Here is a 26,646-nt window from a genome sequence, read left to right on the forward strand (position 1 = left end):
ATCAGTAGTTGTGGCGTGCAGGCTTAGTTGCTCTGCAGCATGTGGGATCTTCCCGGACCAGGGATCGAACCTGAGTTCCCTGTGTTGGCAGGTGGATTCTTAACCACTGTGCCACCAGGGAAGTCCCAAAGAGCCTTATCCCTAATGATACTTTCTTTATGTTCTGTATCTTGAATTTTGGGATTTTCAGGGGTTAATACATAATATCCCTTTTCCTCCTTTGGAGCCAACAGAGAAATAAAAAAGTCAGATAGGTTGAGGTCAAAAAATCACCCTTTTTACTGAATAAAAATTGGTTTAGAGGAGGTGGATTTGATGTGCAACTCCAGTGTGTTTCTTATTACATAACTTCTGAATTGATTTACCCACCCAGGCAGTGCAGTACTATTACTGGCAGCTCCTTATGCCATGTCCACGTGCATTAATATGAACCATCTTTGCAAATATGCAGATGTGTCTGGCAAAGCATATTCAGTTAGTTCTCTCAAGTAGCTTCTCCTCCTAAAGCAAGGAGTGATGCAGGGTAGAGAGAGAAACCAGGAGTGCTATTACCCTAGCAGAAGTTTCACTCTTAACCCTGAGTAATGCTTTAAATTGTTTATAGTGAGACTTTCTTTCAACTTCTACTCTAAAATGAATCTCAACCTTTAAATAAATACATATATGTATATAGTTTATACATATTTAATATAAATATATATATAACATACATATATGCGGTCTTTGAAAATAGAGTTCCTATAAAGAACATTTTTAATTTCACCAGTTGTCTATTACAAGTCCTGGTAATAGTTTTTGTTATAATATTTGAAGTTTACTTTTAATTGTTTTGAAAGAAGCCAACTGCTGTTGCTCAGCCTGTGACATTAAGTGAATACTAATCCAGAGCTAATGGTGACAGTTGTTAGAGAAATGAAAAAATTACCCTATTTCTCTCCTCACTGCTTTCCTCATCTTTAATGAGAAACTAGATTTTCTCCAAGTCTAGTCTAGTCTTTAGTTTAGTCTAAAGTTCTAACCTCATGTAAACAAAAACAAAAAAAGCTGTATTCTAATTAGAAATGCTGTGAATTTTCCTTTTCTTGGCCAATAAATGTACCACCTCAAATACAAAGTGCTTTGTGAACTCCACTGAAATATAGATTAATGTCCCTATCAAAATATATTTGAAACCCACGTGATTTTTTCAGTCTACTTTGTAGGTGATGAAATTAACATATATATAGCACAGTTAAGAAATGTAGATTGGGAATAATTTAGTATATACCTACTATACTAAATTATTTGTTGTAAGTGCTGTGGTACCATAAGTTTATCAAGTTGTCCATTGATTTATAAATATTCTTCAATATCTGTCCACAGACACTTTAAAAGTTAGTATGAGATCTGAGGGTGTCATTGTCCACAAGTGTCCTTGTTTCCAAAGCTCTTAGCAAAAATAGTACTTTTAAAATGAAGCTAATATTATGCTAAAATTTTATAAGTATCTGTCTTTTTCTGAAGAGTTACATTCATCATTGTGTTTTAGTGGCAAGTAATGTAGTAATGCAGGCTTTCAGTGTTCAGACCAGAAAACAAATCTCCCTTTATTTATTTATTTATTTATTTATTTTAAATTTTATTTATTTATTTATTTATTTATCGCTGTGTTGGGTCTTCGTTTCTGTGCGAGGGCTTTCTCTAGTTGTGGCAAGCAGGGGCCACTCTTCATCGTAGTGCGCGGGCCTCTCACTGTCGCGGCCTCTCTTGTTGCGGAGCACAGGCTCCAGACGCGCAGGCTCAGTAATTGTGGCTCACGGGCCCAGTTGCTCCGCGGCATGTGGGATCTTCCCAGACCAGGGCTCGAACCCGTGTCCCCTGCATTGGCAGGCAGACTCTCAACCACTGCGCCACCAGGGAAGCCCCCAAATCTCCCTTTATATACAGCCACATTTTGAGAAGATCGCTTTTAAAACTAATTTCTATTGCACATAGGCAGTTTGAACATTGGTATTTACAATTAAGCCTTATATGTTAAGTAGTTTTAGTTTTTATTTTTAGCATTCATAGTTAAGAAAAAATAATGTCAACCCTGTGATTACTATCTTTAACATATGTTGTCTTCTTTATGTGTATATGTTAGATGGAAGATGGTGCCCCAAAGCATATTATCCAGATGACAGGATTTAAGATGGAAGAAAAAGAAGCTCTAGGCAAATTGCTTTTAAAACTAGATTGCACTTTTATCAAGAGTGAGGTGAGTACAGTAACTTAAAAAGTTCAAGATATAGTTGAAGAATAACTACAATTAAAATGTTGGCCTAAGAATGATAAAATGCACCCTTGATATTGTAAGAATAGAAAAAGTATCTTAAAAAGGAAATCTTCCGTAGTAACATTTTTTCATGTGGATTTTTCCTTCCAGAAATACAAAAATTGTACACATCTAATAGCTGAACGCCTGTGTAAGAGTGAGAAGTTTTTAGCAGCTTGTGCAGCAGGTAAGTTAACTACCTTCCTCTCACCTTTGAAAAAAAAAATCTTCATGGTGAAGAAAAAGTACCTTAATCTCTGGGAAGATAGTGTGTTTATTATATCAAACATAAACGTGGTTCTTTCTGATATTTTTCTGAAAATACTTGTTTATTTATTTGGTTGCACCCAGTCTTAGTTGCGGCTCCAAGGCTCCTTTAGTTGCAGCTCCAGGGCTCCTTAGTTGTGGCACGTGAACTCTTAGTTGCAGCGCGCATGTGGGATCTAGTTCCCTGACCAGGGATCGAAACCAGGCCCCCTGCATTGGGAGTGTGGAGTCTTATCCACTGCGTCCCCAGGGAAGTCCCTGAAAATATTTGATATAATATTTTTGCTTTGTTTTTCTGAATAGAACTTTGTAACACTTGAAAAAAGTATTAAAGAGGCAGAAATATTTACTTCACCTAATAAGTGCTTCATGTAAGAAAAAATATTTTAATAAAAAGGTTTGGCATAAAATGCCCCCCCCCAAAAAAAAAGCTTTTGTTGAAGCCTCAGTGATTTGCAGTCAAGTTTCTTTTCTTTGATCTATCATTGGAAGAGTTACTGTTTTTGTTCTTCTGCTCCTGTTTCCCCTGCCATCCATGCTATGAAGCAATCATTCTATTTTATTTTTCTAAGATTTTAAATTCCATAAACCTAATAAATTAGGGCTTAATGTCTTCTCCCTTTGTCACCATTGATGTTTCTCTTATAGTTTTCTCTCCTGTGATTGATTTGGCATATCATTAGTCCACTTTTTTTTCTTTTTTTTTTTTTTTTGCAGTATTTAACTCAGGTGAATTTACCATTTTTTAGAATAACTTACCAGAAAAACATTTGGATTCATTATTACCTCCACAAATGAAAACATACATTTTCCCTGCTGTTTAAAAAGATCATTGATGCCCAGATCAGAATGTTATTACATATCCTAGAAAATTCTCTAACTCAGTTAATTTGTTTTATATAGTGTAACAGTGCTGTAAACATTATTGGAAAAGTTTTTGATATAGAAGGAAGAATATAAACCTCACTCAAAATGGTGAATAATAATAGTAGTCATAATTTAAGTAATACCACATTTTATTAATCCTTTGGTTTATATTTTACTTAGTAACAGAATTAAAATTATTTATTATGGGAAAGATTACATACAATGTTCAGTGATGTTGTAGGCCTTTCACTATCAAAAAATTTAGGAAAACAAACATAGTTCAAAGATAACATTGGCAATGTAGAAAAAGGCCAAATTTTATTTGATATTTGGTCTTTATTGTTTATCATTTATCAGAACCAAAATTCTTTTGTGACTGACAGTTCATTTGCTTTCTAGGAAAGTGGGTACTAACTAAGGACTACATAATTCATAGTGCCAAAAGTGGCAGATGGCTTGATGAAACAACTTACGAATGGGGATATAAAATTGAAAAAGACTCCCATTATTCACCTCAAATGCAGTCTGCACCTAAAAGATGGCGTGAAGAACTGAAACGCACTGGTGCTCCAGGAGCCTTCCATAGATGGAAAGTTGTCCTCCTTGTTAGAGCTGATAAACGAAGTGATTCTCTTGTAAGGTGAGATTTCATAGAAGCTAAAGCAGTGAATGTGAAAACAATTTCGGTTAGCTTAAATACCTTTTTGTATTTCTTTGCAATTATTCATTTATTCCAAATGAGCCATGATGATTTACTCTTTGATCTCCTAGTTAAGCCATTCTGCACTTTTAAGTGTATGTGTCTAATGGAACAAAATCTATTTTATAAGTATTGCATTATTCTCAGGGTCTCTGTTTCACTTTCCATGTTATTTCTTTGCAAACTCAAGTAAAATCTTTATTTTAAATTGGAAGATATTTGTTTTCAGTTGTGAAGCACTTACAGTTTTTTGTAAGTGAAGTATTACGTTAAACAAAGGCTTTTTTTCTAGGTTTATGTAGTGCAGTCTTCATGGTTCATACTGTTTCCATCATAATTTCATTTCTTTTTATATTTTACACCACATTTTAAGAAGATTTCTTATTGGGTAAACTGTATTCTTAGACTGCTGTGACTTTTTTTGCCGGGAGGGCGTGGTCTAAGGGCTTTTTGTTACCTTTACTGAAGTGTAATTTATAGACCGTAAAATGCACAGATTTTAAGTGTACGTTTTGATGAGTTTGGACAAATTTATGCACCCATGTTACCCATACTACAATCAAGATCTGTAACATTTACATCATCCTAAAATATTCCCTTGTGTTTTTGTACATTTAATTCTGCACCACCAAACCAAACAACCACTAATTTCTTTTTTGTCACTGTACATTAGATTTGTTTTTTTTCGAGGTTCATATAAATGGGATCATACTGTATATACTCCTTTGATGTAGCTTCATTTGCCTGCCTCGTTATTTTTGAGATTCATCCACGTTGTTGTGTGTATCAGCAGTTCCCTTCTTTTTGTTACTGAGTAGTATTCCACTCTATGTATATATCACAGTCTGTTTATTCACCCATGGATGGACATATGGGGTTTCTTTGGTTTTTATTTGTTTTTGCTAATATGAATAAAGTGGCTATGAACATTAGAGTATTAGTCTTCACGTAGACGTGTTTTTATTTCTCTTGGGTAAATATCCAGGAGTGAAATTGCTTGCTCAGATGGCAGTTGTACATTTAACATTATGAGAAAATGCCAAACTGTTTTCCAAGTTGTACCATTTTACATTCCCACTAACAATGTATGAGAGTTCCAATTGTTCTGTAATTACTTTGGAACTATTGTCCAAAAATGTGACCATATTTGTGTGGTCTATTTCTGAACTTCTTACTGTTCCATTGATATCTGTATCTACCTTACACCAAGAACACACTGTTTTGGTTACTATAGTGTTATAGTGAGTCTTGAAATCAGGTCTTGTGAGTCTTCCAACTTTGTCTTTTTCAAAATTGTTTTGGTGATTCTGGATCCTTTATATTTCCATATGCATTTTAGAATCAGCTTGTCAACTTCTACAAAAAAACAAGCTGGGATTTTTATTGAAATTGTACTGAATCTGTAGATCAAATTGGGAAGAATTGAGATCTTAATATTGAGTCATCCTATCAGTAGACTCTGTTTCTCTCCAGGGCTTCTTAAATTTCTGTCATTAATATAGTTTTTGTTGTATAAACCTTGCACATATTTTGTTAAATTTAATTCTATGTACTTCATATTTTGGGATGCTATTATAAATCGATTGCTCTGTAAGTTTTTATATCCATTAATTGACTTTTCTCCTTTATTCTGTTAATATGGTAAATTATTTTGATCAATTCTTAAATGTTAAACCAAACTTATATTCCTGAGAGAAATTCCACTTCATTGTAGTGTATTATCCATTTTTAATAATTGCTGATTCTATTTGCAATTTGCTGATTCTATTTCCATAAGATGTATGGAAAAACCCAAATGAACTTTTTGGCCAACCCAATATTTGTTCTATTGTGTTCTTCTTCTGTAGATCCATTGCCCATATTTTAGACCATTTGATTCCGTTCCACAGTATTTGCTTTCTCTGTTCTGTTTTTATTTCCCTTCCTATATGTGTGTGTGTGTGTGTGTGTTTCAGTTGGATACTTACTATTGACTTACCAGGTTCAATGATTTCTTCCTCAGTTTTGTGCAGTCTATTGATAAGCCTATCAAAGAAATTCTTCTTTGATATAGTATCTTAATTCTACCTTTTTGATTGTACTGTCTTCTGAATTTCCCATATGTTCATGCAAATTGTCCACCTATTCTATTATATCTTTTAACATGTCATTCACAGTTATTTTAAAGTCACTTTTTTAAACTTTCAACATGTGGATCATCTCTCTGTGCTCTTTATTCTTTTATCTCTTGACAATGGTTTGGTTGTTTTTTTTTTCCCATTTTTGTGTATGTCTTGTGTTTTTGTTTTGGTTTTTTTGCATACATAGACATTCCCTATAGAAGAACAGTAGAGGCTGAGGTGAATAATGTTAATATCCAAAAATGGACCTACTTGTAAGGCAGTTAGTATGGGGTCGTTGAGTTAATCTTGTCAATTTTTGAGCTGGCTTTGGGTTTTGTTAGTGCTATTTTCATCTTCAGCGCATCATTTCATTTTATTCCAGCAGTGGTTTACAGTTCCCTTGTGCTTAGCGTGGGGCCTGTGATGCTGGAGGTTTTTTAATCAGTGTTCTTTATTCATTCTCAGCTTTTGGTAGTCCCTGTACCACTTCATCACAGAAGGGCTCTTCATATTCTTCCCCTCTTGCTTCCTACTCATTTCTAGGTTGGGGAGTAAGGGTTGGTGTGTTTTCGTTCTGTTGGATAGGCTTTAGTCTTAAGCATTCTTCATGTTCTTGGTCTCTGGGGTTGGGATATACCCATTGCTTCTGTCTCAATTTCCCATGGCAGCCAAATTCTCCCTTGTATTGTGGGCAGGGTCTTGGGTAAGAGACTTTCTAGCACCTCCCCCAGCATTAGGTCTCTGCTTTGTATTAGTGCAGGAACCTAGGCCCAAGTGGCATTCCTGCCCCTCCTCCAGGGACAGGTGGCTTTTGCTTCTATCCTTTATCCCATCTTTTTTGGGCTGCACAGCAGGAAGTTTTCCTACCCCTTTCCCAAAGGCAGATGAGTTTTACTTCTGCTCTTACAACAAAAGCAGTGCATCTTTTCCTGGATTCTGAAATAGAAGACTTTCTTACTTTACCCAAATGACTTAAGGCTTTTGCTTCATATGAGAGATGGATCCAGGGAAGTGGGCCTGGTTTTACATCTGTCTCTTGTTGGCAGGCAGTCCCCACTGACCCACCTTCGCTACCAGTGGGGTTCCTGCTGTTACCTGCCCCTAATCTTTTTTGTGAATACTTAATAGATGCTGGTGGCAAAGAGCTTGCAACTGAGGGGGGGCCTTCCATGTGTCAGGGACTCTCAGTTATTCTAAACTGTCATGCTGCCTACACTTGGCCTTTAAATTTATTAAGATTTTACCTGATTCTTGCCTGCATTTATGGTGGCTACTTCTCTCCGGTGCTCTGGCAAAAGTGAAATAGTTTGGGTATCCAATCTCTTCACAAAGGTGCTTATCACTCTTTTGGAAATTCAATTTCTTGGTTGCCTTATCATCTCAGTTCTCTGATGGGTTCATGAAAAGTTATGATTTTGTGGATTATTTGGCTTTTTTCTTATTCTCAGGTTGTAGTAGTGTTCTCTCGTGGCTTTCTAAATCCTAAGCAGTAACGAATTTTCATGAAACTTTTGGGTGTGTGTGTGCTTGTGTGTCTGTGTCTGTGTGTCTTCTGAGCCTAAATGTAAAATGTATTTCTTAATGTAAATCAAAGTTAAACTTTTTCAAAAGCTAATTTTTTAGAAGAAGTTTGTCAACTTTAGTTCTATTTTTTTGTGGTCCAGAATGATTTCCTTGGAGGTATGTTGTCTTCTGAGGTAAATACTTTCTTAGAATTCTTGCATTGTTTTTTTTGGCTTATTGAGGTGACTTTTCCTTAGGAAATAAACTTAGTATTCTATTTTTTTTTTTATTACACCTCCACCCCCACTCCCCATTGCTTTCCCCCCTTGGAAATTTAGTATTCTTGATTCTTAAAAACTTTTCCCATATCAAGAAATGGATAAGTAGAGGGAATAGCATGATTTCTTAAACACATCTGTTCTGAACAACTTAAAATTTAGGAAATCATTGCAAGTTATTCTCCGTGGCACTCAAATAGACCAAAGGAATTAATTCCTTTCAGAAAGTTCTGCTCCCACTCCTAGGAAGTAATTGATTTAGATAATTTGACTAAACATACTTTCTTTTTAATATACTTTTCTATACTGTTTACATTTTCATTTAGAGTTTTGGAGGCTGGAAAAGCAAATGTTTTTTTACCAAAAAATTCGCCAAGTGAAATAACTCATGTGATTGCCAGTAATGCGAGAATCAAGGCTGAACAAGAAAAAGATAACTTTAAGGCTCCATTTTATCCAATTCAGTATCTAGGAGATTTTCTTTTAGAGGTAAGTAAAAAACAAACAAAAAATTAGTAAACTTTTTTTTTTTAATTTTATTTATTTATTTATTTATTTATGGCTGTGTTGGGTCTTCGTTTCTGTGCGAGGGCTTTCTCCAGTTGTGGCAAGTGGGGGCCACTCTTCATCGCGGTGCGCGGGCCTCTCATTATCGCAGCCTCTCTTGTTGCGGAGCACAGGCTCCAGCCGCACAGGCTCAGTAATTGTGGCTCACGGGCCTAGTTGCTCTGCGGCGGCATGTGGAATCCTCCCAGACCAGGGCTCGAACCCATGTCCTCTGCATTGGCAGGCAGATTCTCAACAACTGCGCCACCAGGGAAGCCCCAGTAAACATTTTTAAATGTTTATTTTATAAAATATTGATACAGTAAAATATAAAAATCAAATTATGTTCTGAGTTTTGAAAATGCAATTAGAATTAAAATGACATTTTTTAAAAAATTATTTATTTATTTAATTTATTTATGGCTGTATTGGGTCTTCGTTTCTGTGCGAGGGCTTTCTCTAGTTGCGGCAAGTGGGGGCCACTCTTCATCACTGCGCGCAGGCCTCTCACTATGGCAGCCTCTCTTGTTGCGGAGCACAGGCTCCAGACGCGCAGGCTCAGCAATTGTGGCTCATGGGCCCAGTTGCTCCGCGGCATGTGGGATCTTCCTGGACCGGGGCTCGAACCCGTGTGCCCTGCATTGGCAGGCAGATTCTCAACCACTGTGCCACCAGGGAAGCCCTAAAATGACATTTTTAAGACAGTTGCTCTCAATTATTTAAATATTTGAAAAGAACTTGCTTATTAAATTTAAAATTTGTCTTATTTTGAGCCTCTACTTTTGTTTTCAGTGCTTTGGTGATGTTTATTACAAAATAATTTTAAGCATTTTAAACCAGAGTATAAATAAAACAGCAGTGGGCTATAGGTATCATATGAGAATTCTTCGGTTATTTTCCCATTGGAAAAGAGGGAGCTGTTTCTAAGAATTTAGAAATATTTTCCTGTCCTCTTCCTCCACCTACATCTCACTTGGTGCACATACCACTCCTTAAGTAGTTTGAATGGAAATAACCCTAGAAGAATTGCTCTAAAAGTAAGCAAAGAAGAATTTTTAAGAAGGGTCACTCAAGGTGGAAGAGAACCTGCAGTGTGTCTAAAAACTGAACCTTGGTCTTCTAGGAAACCTTAGCTCCTTCTTCAGTGTTTCCCATCTCGATAGATACTATACAACCTTTTGTCTAATAATTTATGTTAGAAATCTGGGAATCACCCTTGAAACCTTCCTTTCCTTTATTCCCCACATCTTGTCAATTACCAAATCCTATTGATTTTATTTCAAATACTTCTTGAATAAACTGCTTCTCTTCTGTATTAACATCATATTGAGTTCGTCCTCTTTGCCCTGTGCTGCTGGAAGCAACTCCTTATTATTCTCCCTATTGTTCTACTTCTTTACTTTTGCTAATTTCCTAGTAACTTACTTTTCTTTCTCTAGTCCATTCAGCTTCATCCAGAAGTAACATCTAAAATACTCTTTCTAAAATAGTTCTGATGCTGTCTCTCTCCTACTTAAAACTGTCCAATGGCTTCCCATTGCCCTTAGGATAAAGTTGTAAACCTCTAATACAGCTTTAAGTTAGCATGGGGTTCCTGTCACTCCTACCTTTGCAACTATAGCCTGCTCTACTTTTTCCTATGCTCACTATACTATAACACAACTGCCTTCTCCCAGTTTCTTAAACAGGCTAGGCTACTTCCTACCTCAGTGTCTTCTGAAAAGCTATTTTCTCTTCCTAAAATGGTCCTTCCCGCTATTCTCTCACTCCCTATGCCTGCCTACTTCCTGCTTATTCAGTTTGCAGTTATAATGCTGCCTCTTCAAGGAAGCCTCCCTGGCCCCTTATTAAAATAGTTAGGTTCACCTCTAATGTGTTCTGATATCACTATTTTGCTTTATAGTACTCATCACAGTTGTAATTAATTAATTGGCTGATTACTTGGTTAATGTCTTTTTACCCACCTAAACCAAAAGCACTGTGTCATCAAGGATGATGTCTATCTTTTCCATAGTTATATCTGAATCGTCTTGCATAAAGCCTAGCACATGAGTAGTTCTCATTTTATATTTGTTAGATTAGTAGAGAAATTATGAACAACCCTTGAGTATTCCAAGAGTAGATGTAATATATCATTCTATAATTACCTTTCCCTACTGAGTAGTGGCAGTGTGGATTGGAAATTTGACCTTAGTTCAGAGGATGGATCTGCTTGGACTATGGATAATCTCATTGTCCTTGACAGTGATTGGTCTAGGAATGGGCATGTCAACCAGTTCTGATTCATGGGACATGAAGAGAGGTATGTAAGAGCTTCTGGAAAATTTCTTTCTCATTCTGAAAAGAGCCTCTGGCAGCCTGGCATCTGCTAGGTGTAAACATGGAAAAATGAAACGAAACCTTAATTACTACTGGCAGCCATTCTTTGACCATGAGGAGAAGTAGCCTTAGGTTGAAACCAATCTTGTAGACAGCAAAGTGTAGAGACAGAATGTAGACTCTTGTAGAGATACTTGAGTTGCTGGATTAATCAACCCTGAAACCTGACTTAGCAATGGACCATATTGCCATTCTGTGAGGTAACAATTTCCATGTTGTTTACGTTAATTTGCATTGGTTTTCTATTACTTGCAGCCTAAAGCATCCTATCTGATCTACCTAACTGAACAGTTTATAGGTAGTATTAACTCTCAACAGAATGAAAACCATTCTTAACTAAATTAGAAAAAGTATCTGAATTCCCCTTTCTCTATGGAAAGAAATGAACAAAATGTAATATGTATTATGCTTTCTCCATAATCGTATTTTACAGTAATCTGACACAATCAGATTCAGCTGCTGAAGTACTAGAGGGCATTAGTATATCAAGCAAAAATAATAGACAATCTCTAACTTACATTTGTTTTTAGAATACATTGTTTTATAAGCTCTAGATTAGACAGCTAAGAGTTAGTTCATAACCATTCATTCTAAATAAGGGAGGCATTTTGTCATCCCTTCTGAGGATAAGATAGTTAACTTCATTTTGATGTCTTGCTTTTCTTCTACCTCTTTGGCATAGAATATAATACATTCCTCATTAGATGGATTCTGAAGTGTCCTCTAAAAAGAGTTGCCATATAAAATGACTGAGTCAAAAGTAACAATTGAGCAATTGTTTAAAAAATAGTTGTGTTTAACCTACTTAACTTTTTGGAAAGCCACTTAGTAACAGAATCAGGAATTATTTAGTCCAGGTTTATAGATACTTGCTGAAGACTTTTGGTGTACCAGGCATTATGCTATGCACTATAGAAAATGAATAAGACCACCTGCCAGACTTCAAAAACAAAATGTGGTGAAAACAGAATGTGGAAACTGGTAATTACAGTTTAGTGTGTATTGTGCATTGGTAAAATCATATGCAAGGTATAGAAATACAGAAGAGCAAGTGACTAATGTATCTAAATTGTTTGGCCCAAGGAAGATGTCACAAAAAGGAGAGAATACTTAGGAATACTCAAAACTTCTTTTGATTATCTGTCCAAGAAATAAAATGATCCACAGAAAAGTCTTATGGAAATATAGTAGTAATTGAAAAAACATACACTTTTTGTTCCAGATCAACTAATTGTTGACCTAGATTTGTAACTTATTACTTCTTTAACCATAGGGAAGTCATTTATTCTGTGACCGAATTTCTTCCTTTGCATGTAGAAGGTAATACTTACCTTACATTGGTTGTTATACAACTGTTACTCTAAGCCATTATTTATTGAGTGATTACTGTGTGTCAGGCACTATGCTAAGCACTTTACACACTTAATCTTATTTTAAGCCTTACGTTCCTGTGTGGTATGCACTATGGCCTCATTTTACAGTTAGTGAAATGATGTATAATCAAATTTAATAATTTTCCCATGATCTCACAACTATCGTATGTCAGACCAAAAATTTAAGACCAAGCACTCAAAAAATTTTAAGGCTGCTCTCCTTGAGTTTCCCTTTACTTTTCTCATTTTGAGTATTATTAGGTTTCCTTGATAACAGGAAGGTCTCTTTCTGGGTAGTTAAAAATACTTAATGCTGTAGAGATTACCATATGCTAGTAGTCAGTCTAGTTAAGAACCATGTAGAACACTCTGGGAATTCCCTAGTGGTCCAATGGTTAGGACTTGGCGCTTCCACTGCAGGGGGCCTGGGTTCGATCCCTGGTTGGGGAACTAAGATCTCACAAGCCACGCAGTGCAGCCCCCCCAAAAAAAAGAACCATGTAGAGTACTCAAAAGATGCTTGTTCTAATTACTTGACCTCTCTGGCTCTCCATCCAGTCTTGTGAATTCATTCAAGTTGTGTGGCAAATGCCATGGCTGAATCAAGGAATAAGACCTGAGACCAAAGCATATCCATACCTATTTTAAGACAGAAAACAAAGTCAAATATGTGAATCAGAAGCCAGGGCAACTATCATTTCCACACTGTGCTGCCCTATCTTAGGTAATAGAATGATTTACTGAATTAGTAGGCTTTTGGTCATCTGTTTGTAACATAGCATTATACTATATAAGGGAGATTAGACATGGCGCTCTTTTCCTAGATCATATAGGAGACAAACAACTAACACCATGCCTAGTGTATTGTTGGCACTAAAATTTTATAAAATAAGGAATAAGTAATGAATATTTACAGATAAATACTGCCCATATCTTTCATAAGAGTAGCTGGTTGGAGAGAGTGTGGCTTGGAGACAATTATATGTTGATCATTTGTTTAGTGCTATAGAAAATAGATTATTTTTAAAAATTTTCCAAATGTCATGGTTTATCACGTTGTGATTTTTAATTATTTAACTTAAATAGGGTACTTGAATCATACATTCTAATTCACAGATCAGTATATAGCATCTTAATACTCAGAATTAGAAAACAGTGTGTTCTTCCCTAGTTGCTAATGATAATGGTATGTTCTTTTGCGTATGTATTCTGGAAACTATATGGGATTAATTCATCCTGTATTTTAGATATTTCTTGATGATCTAAGCCTGAGGATTTATCCTCTTTGTCAACCATGTGAAATTTGAAGCCAAAAACTCAGTTTATCCCCATTAAAGTTGTCCTTAATGGAAATTGTACATTCAGAGTAATACTTTCTTTGATTCCAGGAATAAGACAGAAGAAAAGTCTTCATTTTTCATGGTTTTCAATTTCACTTTTCTGAGTAACTGAAGAAATTTAATCAGCTACTCTCAGGGATTGTTGTCTGGTTGCAAGATTGCAGGCTGCTAAAGGGCCCTCACATCCATGTAGGAAGCCCAGTACAAGTGAAAGGGAACCAAAGATCACACCATAGGCCTTAACCACATTTCAGCTATATCATGATTGTTCCCTAGGAGGACAATGATTCTCCAGTCTCTTTGTGTAAAGATGGTGAATCTCTGAATACTCTTGCGTAACAAGTACTTGAATTCATCTTTACTCTCAATTCTTTATCTTACTAAACTTCAAGAATTTTATGTATAAGTACATATGCAACTATATTTTAAATTATTATTGGTAGGTAGTTAAAAATTCAGTTTGGATTTCTTAGCAAGAGAAATAAATGTGTTTGAGATAGAGTTAGGTGAAGATAATTGCTTACTAATGTTCAAGTAAAATAAGAGCTGTGAATTCAACTATTAGCCTATTTTCTTCTCTGTATGATAGATGTGCAAATAAGAAGTCTTACTAGTAAAAAGCTGAAAAATAATCTGAGAAATCATCTATAATCAGAAAATGTTGAAGTAGACTGTAACTTTAACTTGGTAAGGGACTAGATAAAATAGTTTTGTTCATGATTATTCCTAACAAGGGTTGCTTGTTACTAGACCAACAGAGCATTAGCTTTTCTTGAGATACATTATTATTATTTTATTATTTGGGACCTTTGTTGTAATGATTTTTTTCCCTTCAGGGAACTTACTAGTGTTTAATAACCTTTGATTTAGAAGAGTGCATTCTTGTACCTACTTGTTTGACTACCAAAATATTTTGCAGTTATAAAGTTGGATACCATAAAGAGTACATAATGTTGAAATCATACTTAATTGATTGCCTAAACCATTTTTACATACATACAGAAGGAAATTCAGAATGATGAAGATTCCCAAACCAGTTCTGTTTGGAGTAACCATAGCAATCAAGAAAAAAACAAAGATTTCAGGAAAGATATGGGATTTCTTGAAATGAAAGGTGCCTTAAAAGAGATGATGTGCAGAACCCAGGTAACACTTTATACTCTAAAAAAAGCTTACATTTCTGATTTTTCTTACAAAATTTGTGAAAGGCATTATTTGGTGGAAATAATGATTTTGGAATCACAGAGCTGGTATTTGAACCCAGCTCTGATTTACAGTCTATAATTTGAACGTATTGGGATATTGTCCATGTCTCTATTTTGAGGCTCTTATTGAAATAATATATATGTGCATATGGAGATTCACAGTTCCTAATACATAGTGTGTTCTCAACACATGGTAATTACTTAAAACAACTTGGTATGTTGAATGTAACGTGTGTCTTACAAAGGATTCATCAATATATGTATTCATATTCATGGTCTAAATTCAAGTATTTTACTGCATATAGATCAAGTTTTTTTAAATGGCACAAGTGAATTCCAGTTGGATTAAATATGGAAAACAAAAAAACATGAAGGACTCTGAACTTGGAACAGTGAAAAGTACATTAAGAAAGCATATATGTGGCTCTCAACTAAAATTTTTCAGTTAGTAGGAGCAACCAAAAAAGACATTATTAGTTCTACCCTAGAAGACCTGATGTTCAGTTATGTTCAGTTTCATACTGTTTTTATAAAAGAGACTCTAATTGGTTTACCAAATCATTAGCCTACTAATTATTATTACTTAGTCTAAACTAAAATATTTTAAAATGTGATTAGAAAGAAATTAAAATTTGTTTTTACTGCATCTGTAAAATTTTACAAAGAGAATTCTAGGAACAATTTGGAACTTCTTCGACTGAGCAGTACCTTACAAAATCACATATGGAGAGTGTAAATAAAACTTTCCAAGAGATTAAAATATTTTTGCGATTTTCTCTAGCTTTTTCAAAATACAGTTGATATTTATGTGACTTAGACGATTTTCTATGATTAACTACATGTACATGATCTTAATAAGAGGCTTTTGAGTTCATATGTCTGTTGAAATATGCGTTATAAGCCACAGTATAACATTTTTTACATATAGAAAGGATATAAAATAATGGAGTTATTAAATAAATTTAGTTTTATTTAACATAAAAAAATGGAGATTTTATGAAAGATAGGGAAATTATTAAAATACATGTGTAAACATCTTGAGTTTTAGAACTCAAGAGGTTGTGTATAAAATGCTTCAATCAAAAGACAGAGTAGCTGAATGCATACAAAAACAAAACCCATATATATGCTGCCAAAAAGAGACTCACTTCAGATTAATGACATACACAGACAAAGTGAGGGGATGGAAAAAGATATTCCATGCAAATTGAAATCAAAAGAAAGCCAGCATAGCAACAGTTACATCACACAAAATAGACTTTAAAGATTGTTGGGCTTCCCTGGTGGCACAGTGGTTGAGAATCTGCCTGCCAATGCAGGGGACACGGGTTCGAGCCCTGATCTGGGACGATCCCACATGCTGCAGAGCAAATGGGCCCGTGAGCCACAACTACTGAGCCTGCATATCTGGAGCCTGTGCTCCGCAACAAGAGGCCGCGACAGTGAGAGGCCCGCGCACCGCGATGAAGAGTGGACCTCACTTGCCGCAACTAGAGAAAGCCCTCGCACAGAAACAAAGACCCAACACACCCAAAAAATAAATAAATAAATAAATAAATTTAAAGTACGTGCCGAAAAAACAAAAGATTGTTATGAGATAAAGGAGGACATTATATAATGATCAAGGGATCAATCCAAGAAGAAGATATTGTAAATGTATATGCACCCAACATAGGACCACCTAAATACATAAAGCAAATATTAACAAACAAAAGGGAGAACTTGACAGTAATATCAATACAATAATAGTAGGGGACTTTAACACCCCACCTACATCAACAGAAAGATCATCCAGACAGAAAATCAATATGGAAACACTAGCTTTAAATAACACATTAAACCAAATGGACTTAGTAGATATGTGTATATAGAGCATTTTGTCAAAAGGCAGCAGAATACACATTCTTTTCAAGTGCACATTAAACATCCTCCAGCCTAGGCCACAAAACAAATGTCAGTAAATTTAAGAAAATTGAAATCTTATCTGGCAACTTTTCCAACCACAATGCTATGAGACTAGAAATCAACTACAAGAATAAAATTCAAAAAACACAAACACATGGATGCTAAAAAATGCTACTAAACAATCAGTGACTCACTGAAGAAAGCAAAGAGGAAATCGAAAAAATACCTGGAGACAGATGGAAACAAAAGCATGGTGATCTAAAATCAGTAGAAGGCAGCAAAATACATTCTAAGAGGGAAGTTTATAGCAATACAAGCTTACCTCAAGACAAAAGAAAAATCTCAAATAAAAAACCTGACCTTACACCTAAAGGAACTAGAAAAAGAAGAACAAACAAACCCGAAGTTAGTAGAAGGAATGAAATCATGAAGATCAGAGCAGAAATAAATGAAATACAAACTTAAAAAACAATAGAAAAGCTCAATGAAACTAAAAGCTACTTCTTTGAAAAGATAAACAAAATTGATAAACCTTTAGCTGGACTCATCAAGAAAGAAAGAGGGCCCAAATCAATAAAATTGGAAATGAAAAAGACAACTGACACCACAGAAATACAGAAGATCATAAGAGACTACTACGAACAGCTATATGCCAATAAAATGGACAACACAGAAGAAATGGACAAATACCTAGAAATGTACAATCTACCAAGACTGAGCCAGGAAGAAATAGAAAATGTGAACAGACCAATTACCAGTAATGGAACTGAGTCAGTAGTAAAAAATCTCCCAACAAACAAAAGTCCAGGGCCAGATAGCTTCACAGGTGAATGCTACCAAACATTTAGAGAAGAGTTAACACTTATCCTTCTCAAAATACTCCAGAGAATTGCTGAGGAAGGAATGCTTCCAAACTCATTCTATGAGGCCAGCATCACCCTGTTACCAAAACCAGACAATGGTATCACAAAAAAAGAAAATTACAGGCTAATATCACTAATGAATATAGATGCAAAAATCCTCAATAAAATATTAACAAACTGAATCCAACAGTACATTAAAAGGATCATATGCCATGATCAAGTGGGATTTATCCCAGAGTTGCAAGGATTTTTCAATACCAGGAATCAATCAGTGTGATACAACACATTAACAAATTGAAGAATAAAAAGCATATGATCATCTCGATAGGTACAGAAAAAGCTTCAACATCCATTTATGTTAAAAACTCTGTAGAAAGTGGGCATAGAGGGAACATACCTCAACGTAATAAAGGCCACATATGACCAACCCACAGCTAACATCATATTCAATGGGAAAAAGCTGAAAGCATTTCCTCTAAGATCAGGAACAAAACAAGGATGCCTACCCTCACTACTTTTATTTAACACAGTATTGGAAGTCCTAACCATGGCAATCAGAGAAGAAAAAGAAATAAAAGGAATCCAAATTGAAAAGGAAGATGTAAAATTCTCACTGTTTGCAGATGACATGGTACTATACATAGAATATCCTAAAGGTGCCATCAGCAAACTGCTAGAGCTCAGTAATGAATTCTGTAAAGTTGCAGAATACAAAATTAATATACAGAAATCTGCATGTCTATGTACTAACAAACTATCAGAAAGAGAAATTAAGGAAACAATCCCATTTACCATTGCATCAAAAAGAAGAAAATAGCTGGGAGTAAACCTACCTAAGGAGGTAAAAAACCAACACTCAGAAAACTGTAAGATACTGATGAAAGAAATTGAAGCCAACACAAACAAATGGGAAGATATCCCATGTTCATGGATTGGAAGAATTAATATTGTTAAAAATGACCATACTAACCAAGGCAATCTACAGATTCAGTGTCATCCCTATCAAAATACCAAGGGCATTTTTCACAGAAGTAGAACAAATAATTTTGAAATTTGAATGGAAACACAAAAGAGCCCGATAGCCAAAACACTCTTGAGAAAGAAGAACAGAGCCAAAGGAATCATGCTCCCTGACTTCGGACGATACTACATCTGACTATACTACAAAGCTACAGTAATCAAAACAGTATGGTACTGGCCCAAAAACAGACACATAGATCATTGGAACAGAGTAGAGAGCCCAGAAGTAAGTCCACACAGTTATGCTCAATGAATCTACAACAAAGGAGGCAAGAATATGGAATGGTGAAAAGACAGTCTCTTCAACAAGTGATGCTGGAAAGACTGGACAGTTAAATATAAAACAATAAGATTAGAACATTTCCTCACATTATGTCCAAAAATAAACTCAAAATATATAAAAGACTTAAATGTAAGCCCTAAAACCATAAAACTCCCAGAAGAGAATATAGACATAACACTCTTTGACATAAATTGTCACAGTATTTTTTTTGAATCTGTATCCTAAAGCCCAGGAAATAAAAGCAAAAATAAATAAATGATACCTGATTAGACTTAAAAGCTTTCACAAAACAAAGTAAACCATCGACAAAATGAAAAGACAGCCTACCGAGTGAGAGAATATATTTGCTAATGATATGACCAATAAGGGGTTAATAGCCAAAATAAATAAACAGGTCATACATCTCAACACCAAAAAAACAACCCAATTAAAAAATGGGCAGAAGACCTGAAAAGACATTTTTCTAAAGAAGGCATACAGATGGCCAGCAGGTGTATGAAAAGATGCTCAACATTGTTAATCATCAGAGAAATGCAAATTAAATCCACAATGAGATATCACTTCACATCTGTCGGAATGGCTATCATGGAAAAAACCACAAATAACAAATATTGGTGAGGATGTAGAGAAAACAGAACCCTCGTACACTGTTGATGGGAATATAAATTGGTGCACCCACTGTGGAAAATAGTATGGCAGTTTCTAAAAAAAACAACAAAACTAAAAGTAGAACTACCATATGACGCAGCAATTTCATTCCTGGGTACATATCAGAAAAAAAGGAAAACACTAGTTTCAAAATATCCAAGCATACCAGTGTTTATAGCAGCATTATTTACAATTGCCATGATACGGAAGCAACCTAAGTGTCCATCAACAAATGAATGGATAAAGAAGTTGGGAGATCTGTATATCTGTATAGACATATAGATATGGTGGAATACTACTCAGCCATAAAAAATGAAATTTTGCCATTTGCAACAACATGGATGGACTTGGAGGTATTATACTAAGTGGAATAAGTCAAGCAGAGAAAGACAAATACTGTATGATATAATTTATATGTGGAATCTAAAAAATAAAACCACTGAATATTACAAAATTAAAATGGACTCACATATATGGAGAACAAACTAGTGGTTACCAGTGGGGAGAGGGAATAGCTGGGAGGGAGCAATATAGGGGTAGGGGACTAAGAGGTATAAACTATTAGGCATAAAATAAATAAGCTACAAGGATATGTTGTACAAGACAAGAAATATAGCCGGTATTTTATAATAACTGTAAGTTGAGTATAACATTTAAAAATTGTGCATCACTACATTGTATACCTGTAACTTATATAATATGGTACATCAACTATATCTAAATTTAAAAAAAAGTAAAAAGAATACATCTGTAAACATCTTGAGTTCCTTTTAGAACTCAGGAGAATGTATATCAAATTCAGGTCACAATTTCTATTTTTTTAAATAAATTTCTTAGTGTAAAGAATAAACAATATGGTTTGCAATACTTCTTATCCGTTTTACCTATTTCCTATACAAAGATTTTCTGAGATGTTTCATTTGATATGCCTAATGGCAAGACTCTATTTGATGTAGAGCCTAAATTATTTTCACAAACATTTGGAAAAATAAAAGAAAATAATGAAGATAACCAAATCTCTTTTGACTAATCATGACAAATTTTTTAAAAGGCAGAGATTCCAAGAAAGAGTAAGTTAACAATATACCTAAATTAAATGTTTGTAAACACAGTATAAACTTTAAGAACTAAAAATCTTTATTTTTCTCTTTTATCTTAGTATAACTAAAATGTAATATAATTCATAATGCTCTTTATTATATTTAGTCTCATGTGTATGTTTCATAAAGCCTACGTTCCTGAGTTTTTTTTGTTGTGACTTGCATTGGTTGTGTTGAGGCTATGGCTAATCTATAGTCTAACTAAAGTATTTTTATAAACATGCAGAAAGAAGTGAAAAATCATGATGAAGATGTTAATGTTCATTCTATTTTAACTGAACATCACAGAAAAGAAAAATACAGAGATTCTAGTAAAGATTTGAAATTTGTTAAAATGAGAAATGCCTTAGGAAGGCATACATATGGAAATCAGGTAAGACCTTCCAAATTAAAAGTAATTTATTTATATTTTACACTCTTTTCTAATAATGCCAGTTATGAAGTTGTTTCTTCTGAATTATGTATACATTATATGTGTTTATAAAGCATTTGTGTATAATTTTTGAAAGAGTACGAAGATGAGTGCTATGTACCTACCAGCTAGGTTAAGAAATAGAGCATTCCCAGCTTTTTAAGATTCTGCTGTCATTTCCAAACTGCATCCCTTTTTCTTCCTCTTACCCATGATAGGTAACCTCTGTTTTGGAATTTGTTTTAATATTTTCTTGTTTTTCATTATAGTTTTACCACCTACATATGTATCCCTACCAGTACATTGTTTAGTTTTGCCTCTTAATGAACTTTTCTAGTTTGTGGTATTTATAATCTTCTGTGACTTACTTTTTTGTGGATGTATATGTTTCATTGTTTCACAGTTATACCTTTTATCCATTTTACTATTGATAAATATTTTGGTTTCTTTTTATTGGTTTGTTTTTGATGGATTGATTGGTTTTTGTAACTGTGAGCATTTCTGCCATGAATATTATGAACCTTTTCTTACATTACTTTTGGTGCACATGTTCAAGACTTCCTCTAGCTTAGGATATATCCCTAAGAGAATTCTGGGTTATAAGGACTGTGTATGTTCAAGTCTACTAGATAATGAACAACTGTTTTCCAAAATATTTTACTAACGTATACCCACTCCAACAGTGAATGAGATTTCGTATTGTATATAACTTTTTTTTAATGTGTTATAAGTCAGACTCGTCTTGAATTTATGTGGATTTTGTAACATATATCATTCATGTTTAGATTTGTTTAATTGTGGTCTAAATATGTTTAGAAGGAAATTAAGAAAGAGGATGAAGATATTCAAAGGAATTATACTTTGAGGAAAAAACGCAAAAAAGAGAAAGAAAGAGATTCCAGGAAGGACACTGAACATGACAAAAGTACCTTAAGAAAGCACGTTTATAGAGATCAGGTAAAACTTTGTAAGCTAAGCTGAAAAAAACAAAAAACAGTTTTAATTTCTTTTGGCTCTTCCCTAATATCACCTACACATATAATCTGATTTTTGTGATTGCTTGCTGTGTTAAATATAACCTGTACATCTTATGAAAAGAGTCTTCTTGATTTGATCTGGTGTAATATTCATAATTAATGTTATAATTAGCTTTGGTTCACAATGAAAATATTTTTACATGTGTACAGAAAGAATTTGAGTTAATCAGGATATTCAAATATATTTTATTTTGCCTGACTAAAACAAAAAAGAAAAGAAACATTCTGACAAAAGAGGCTAAAATTCTTAAAATGAAAAATACATGTGTATGTAGTTTGGCTAATACATTCTAATCTAAATAATCTAAATTTTAGTTTTTTATCTTGCTCTTCCCTGGTATAGTTCAGACCATTATTAATAAGATAGCTTGTCTTTTAAACAGAATCCTTCTTGAGTTAATTTTTCTAGAGTATAACTTTATTTTACAGTATAGACAGCATGTTTATATGTATTCAGAGGGATCTTCAGAAGAATGATAAAGATAAATAATCATGTTTTGTGGGAACATGGCAACCAAAAAAAAAAAAAAAAAACAAGGAAGAGAGAGAGAGGTTCCAGGAAAGATTTGGAACAGGTTAAAGTAAAAAGTACTTAAGAAAGTGCACATGTAAATATCAGGTAAAACTTTGCAATTAAAACATTTGGTTTTTAATTTTTAAAATTTCATTCTGTAATCTTTATATAGTATAATTGTAAGGATCTTTGCTGTGGTTAACACTGCATGAATGTGTTCTTGTGTTATGTTGTCCATTGTGATACTTAGCATTTGTGTTGACACTCTTTAGTACATTGTCTAAAGTACTTTTTTGTGTATACAGAAAGAAATGAAGAATTCTGTTTTTGCTGATCATGCCAAAGAATCAAAAACCAAGGATATCAGGACAGATGTGGATATTGCTGACATAAAAAATGCCTTAAGGAAACACATATACAGAGCTCAGGTAGAACTTGACGTACTAAAAATTTTGTATAGTTTTCTCTCATTCTGTAGTGTAACCAATGTATAATAATAGTAATAATAATAATGAGTCATTATGTTTAATATGTCTTAAAATAATTTTTAGTTCATTAATTTTTGTTAATAGTAATTATTGTATGTGGACATTTAGTAAATTGCTGAATTCTCTGCCATTTATACCTCAGTGATACTACGGCTAAGTTATGTGTTTTACAAACTGCTGTAACTTGTTGCTTGTTAACCTGCTATTGGAGAATGAGGGCTGGAGGATTCCCGTTTCTGTTGTCCTTGTTCAGCCTCAGTCTGAGAAAAGCTTTGAGGCTCCCTGAGTTTTGGGGAAGGGCTTTTTCAGTGTTCTTGCCCTGCCCCAAGTAATAGGGGATGATCTGGGATCACCATCTCTTCCTGCCCCTCTCTGGGGGTAAAGGATTTTTTTCCTATTTCCTTATCCAGCAGGTTATGGGTTTGCATGTGTGCCCTGAGGGTAACCACATTTGCTGCCCTTCCCACAGCAGCCGCTTTTCAAGTCTCGGCCTCTACCACTAGGGAGACTTTCTTTAGTCTCCCACCCTGTCTCTTTTCATTTGCATGAGCACCCAGTGAGGTCCGTGGAGAAGATCATGCCATTGAGTGCAAACTCCCCGCATTTTGTTGATTCCCAGGGGTTCCGTTTTCTCATGCTGGCCCACACTTGGCCTTTAGTAAGTGGTGAAAAATTTAAGCTGAAATCTTCTTACCCACTGTAGTGGAGTCCTCCTCTTCCTGCTAAACTCTCTCGGATAAATCAGTGCTCATGTCCCATGTCCTTGGAGACTCTGGTCTTTCTTCATATCTCTGTTTAGTTTGTTGCACTAAGACCTCTGCTGTCGTTAAGGGTTCAGGTGAAGTTATCATTTCATAGATTTTACGTTTTTATTGTTCGTAATGTGGGAAGGCCTCTCTTTTCAGCTTTCTGTATCCTAAGTGGAAGCCAAGCCTCTATCATTGTTTTAATTTGTATTTCTTCTGTTAGCAGCAAGTTTGAGCATATTTTATGCCTTCACTTGCCATTTGTGTATTTCTTCCTCTGCCAACCGCTTGTTGGTACTCTTCTCTATTTTTTCAGTAGGTTGTTTTATACCACTGCTTCTAGAACTCTTTATATAATCAGGATATTATCTCTTTTTATGTTTGCAAATATTTTTCCAGTATAATCTTGTAAACAAATACAAACTTACAGGTATTTTACAGTAGAGGAAGATTTTACATGTGATTATATACAAAACATGACTACATTTTTTCTCCTATGGAGTTTTATACAAAAGTCCATAGGAGCATTTTATAAATGCTCTCTCCATTTATATTTCTAATTATTAAAATACTAAGGACAATGGACCTCTTCAGGTCTTCAAAGTAAATATGACTTTACCTTTTACATTATTTTAATTTAGAAGGGAAAGTAGAGACTGTTCATACTCATGAGAGTGCCATTACCCTAAAATGATGGAGGTCCCTAGTTAAACATGAGAATCAGATCAATTATATCTATTAATGTCTTCCTGAATCTGTTTTGTAAGTTTGGCCAAGGTTTTATGCTTTGTAAGCTGAACTGTATTTTTTGACCTAAAAATGTTTAATTTTAATTAATGGTTTCTGTTTTGTAGGCTATAAGATACAGCTGCATTAGAATAGATAAACAACCAGTATACAATGTTGAGGTAAGAAATTTGGAGTAGGGTGCTAATGGGGGCAAAAAGAAGCTTTATGTTTTATTATTAGTTGTTTTGATATAAAGGTATGTGTTGTCAGCAAGACAAAGCTTCTTATCAAATTTGAAGTGTAGTTTCTCTAATCAGAAGTGAAAAAGAAAAATAGTATTCTATCAAAGCTCCAAAAAAAATTCTATACAGTAATAAAAATTGATAAGAAGAATTAAAAACTTGTGCTCATCACAGGTGAGTTATGTATCCCTATTCATACATTTCATAGGTTTCATAATTACTACTTCTAGATTAAATTTTCAGTGTAATATTTATGAGTATATTATTTTCTTTATATCATTATTCATTCCTTTACAATTGATTGTTTTAGTCCATGAGTCTTTCAGAGTATTCTTGATTCTCAACTAGGTCAAAGGAGTCACTTTTATTGTTAAAAATATTTTGACCAAGGAGGCTGTATTTTGTGGAACTCTTAGAGTTTTATTAATGTGCATCTTCAGAGTAATTTTATGGTGCTATAGCAGTTGTCACTTTTTACAAATATTGATTCTGCTTGATGACATCTTAATATATGTAGTATATGTTAATAGACATAGTTTGCTTATAAGTTTAAAAGAACACCAAAAAGTAATTTTGCATCTAAATTAAAACTATGTGTGGTTGTACCTCCAACTGAAGTCTCATTATCAGTCCGACTTTGCAAATGCCTTTTAAAGTTTCCTTTTAGAGGTAGTGTTTCCTCTTACTATTCAAGGTGACAGAGAATAATAAATAAAACAATAATGTATATGTTTTGCAGTGCAATTTTATTGTTGTAAAACACATTCATACAAATCATTCTTTTGGACCCACATAACAACCTAGTGAAGTAGTGAGGGCAGGGATTGTTCATTTTACAGATGAGGAAATTCAGGCTCCTTGCTAATTCAAAATTTCATCTCAGAATTTTCCCCTTCTTTTCTTTGAGTCATAGAATCTTTCCTTTCTTAGGTTAAAAATGCTGAATTTCCCAGAGGTGTATTAAATTTAATTGAAAGCCTCATAGAAGGACAGTTTTTTAAAGAAGCAATTGAGGAACTTTCCTCTTTGCAATCACATTATATCCCTCCTGTTTGCCTTCTTCACGCTCTTCTAGAGAACATTCTACAGGTAAGAGCAGTCTTATGGGTTTTATAGTCTTTCAAAGAATGTTAAACTATGAACACTTTCTCAGTTTTTGTAAGTTTATAGTTTATTTTCTCTCTCCATTATTTCTTTTCCTCATTTAATAATAAATGCAGTACCTATTTATTACCATTTCTTTTCTGTTTTTAAACTCTATACTAGGTATTACTCTGAGTGTTTTAACTTAATATTTTCTCAGAATTTTTTTCTGTGGCAGTAAAGTATCTAATGTAAAAATCAAATTATAAGGATCTAGAATGTCATTTAGTAAATTACTCATTTAGTACATTGGTAATGATTTTTATTCATAGTATATGTAGACACTGAACTTACTCCTTGTTCCTAGTGTGAAAACCAATAGGAACAGCTTTTCAAAGGTAGATTTCTAGTCATATTCTTAATCGAGGTGACAATTTGAAGAAACAACAGGTTTAAGCTGTGTCAGACTAATGTTGGTGATAAGTCAGAATGTTACATGTAAAGTTTCTTCAGTTCATTTCAGGTCACATTTGGGAACTCTTTTAATCACACTATAATCATGAGAAGTAAAATGGACATTTGACATAGATTAGTCCCAATAGCTAGGATTATCTAATATGTAGATACATATTTAGAGTGTGCCTCTCTCTCAGTTGCAATATTTAATTAGCTAAACATCATGCTTCCATCTGTTCTCCTTTGTCCAAACACGTATTTTTGCCA

General features: G+C 34.3%; 1 protein-coding gene across 1 annotated transcript in view; it reads left to right on the top strand.

Annotated features, from left to right (window-relative positions):
• Window positions 1-26,646, top strand: part of SLF1 (SMC5-SMC6 complex localization factor 1) — a 60,164-nt gene that overhangs the window by 6,650 nt on the left and 26,868 nt on the right. Inside the window, exons 2-11 of the mRNA XM_007197439.2 lie at window positions 2,123-2,236; window positions 2,405-2,480; window positions 3,827-4,067; window positions 8,337-8,499; window positions 14,651-14,794; window positions 20,899-21,045; window positions 21,901-22,041; window positions 22,941-23,063; window positions 24,724-24,777; window positions 25,771-25,929. Coding sequence (XP_007197501.1) covers window positions 2,123-2,236; window positions 2,405-2,480; window positions 3,827-4,067; window positions 8,337-8,499; window positions 14,651-14,794; window positions 20,899-21,045; window positions 21,901-22,041; window positions 22,941-23,063; window positions 24,724-24,777; window positions 25,771-25,929 — 1,362 coding nt within the window. The remainder of the gene's footprint in view (window positions 1-2,122; window positions 2,237-2,404; window positions 2,481-3,826; window positions 4,068-8,336; window positions 8,500-14,650; window positions 14,795-20,898; window positions 21,046-21,900; window positions 22,042-22,940; window positions 23,064-24,723; window positions 24,778-25,770; window positions 25,930-26,646) is intronic.

Source organism: Balaenoptera acutorostrata, chromosome 2 (genome assembly GCF_949987535.1).
Source record: "Balaenoptera acutorostrata chromosome 2, mBalAcu1.1, whole genome shotgun sequence".
In the NCBI taxonomy this organism is placed as follows: domain Eukaryota; kingdom Metazoa; phylum Chordata; class Mammalia; order Artiodactyla; family Balaenopteridae; genus Balaenoptera; species Balaenoptera acutorostrata.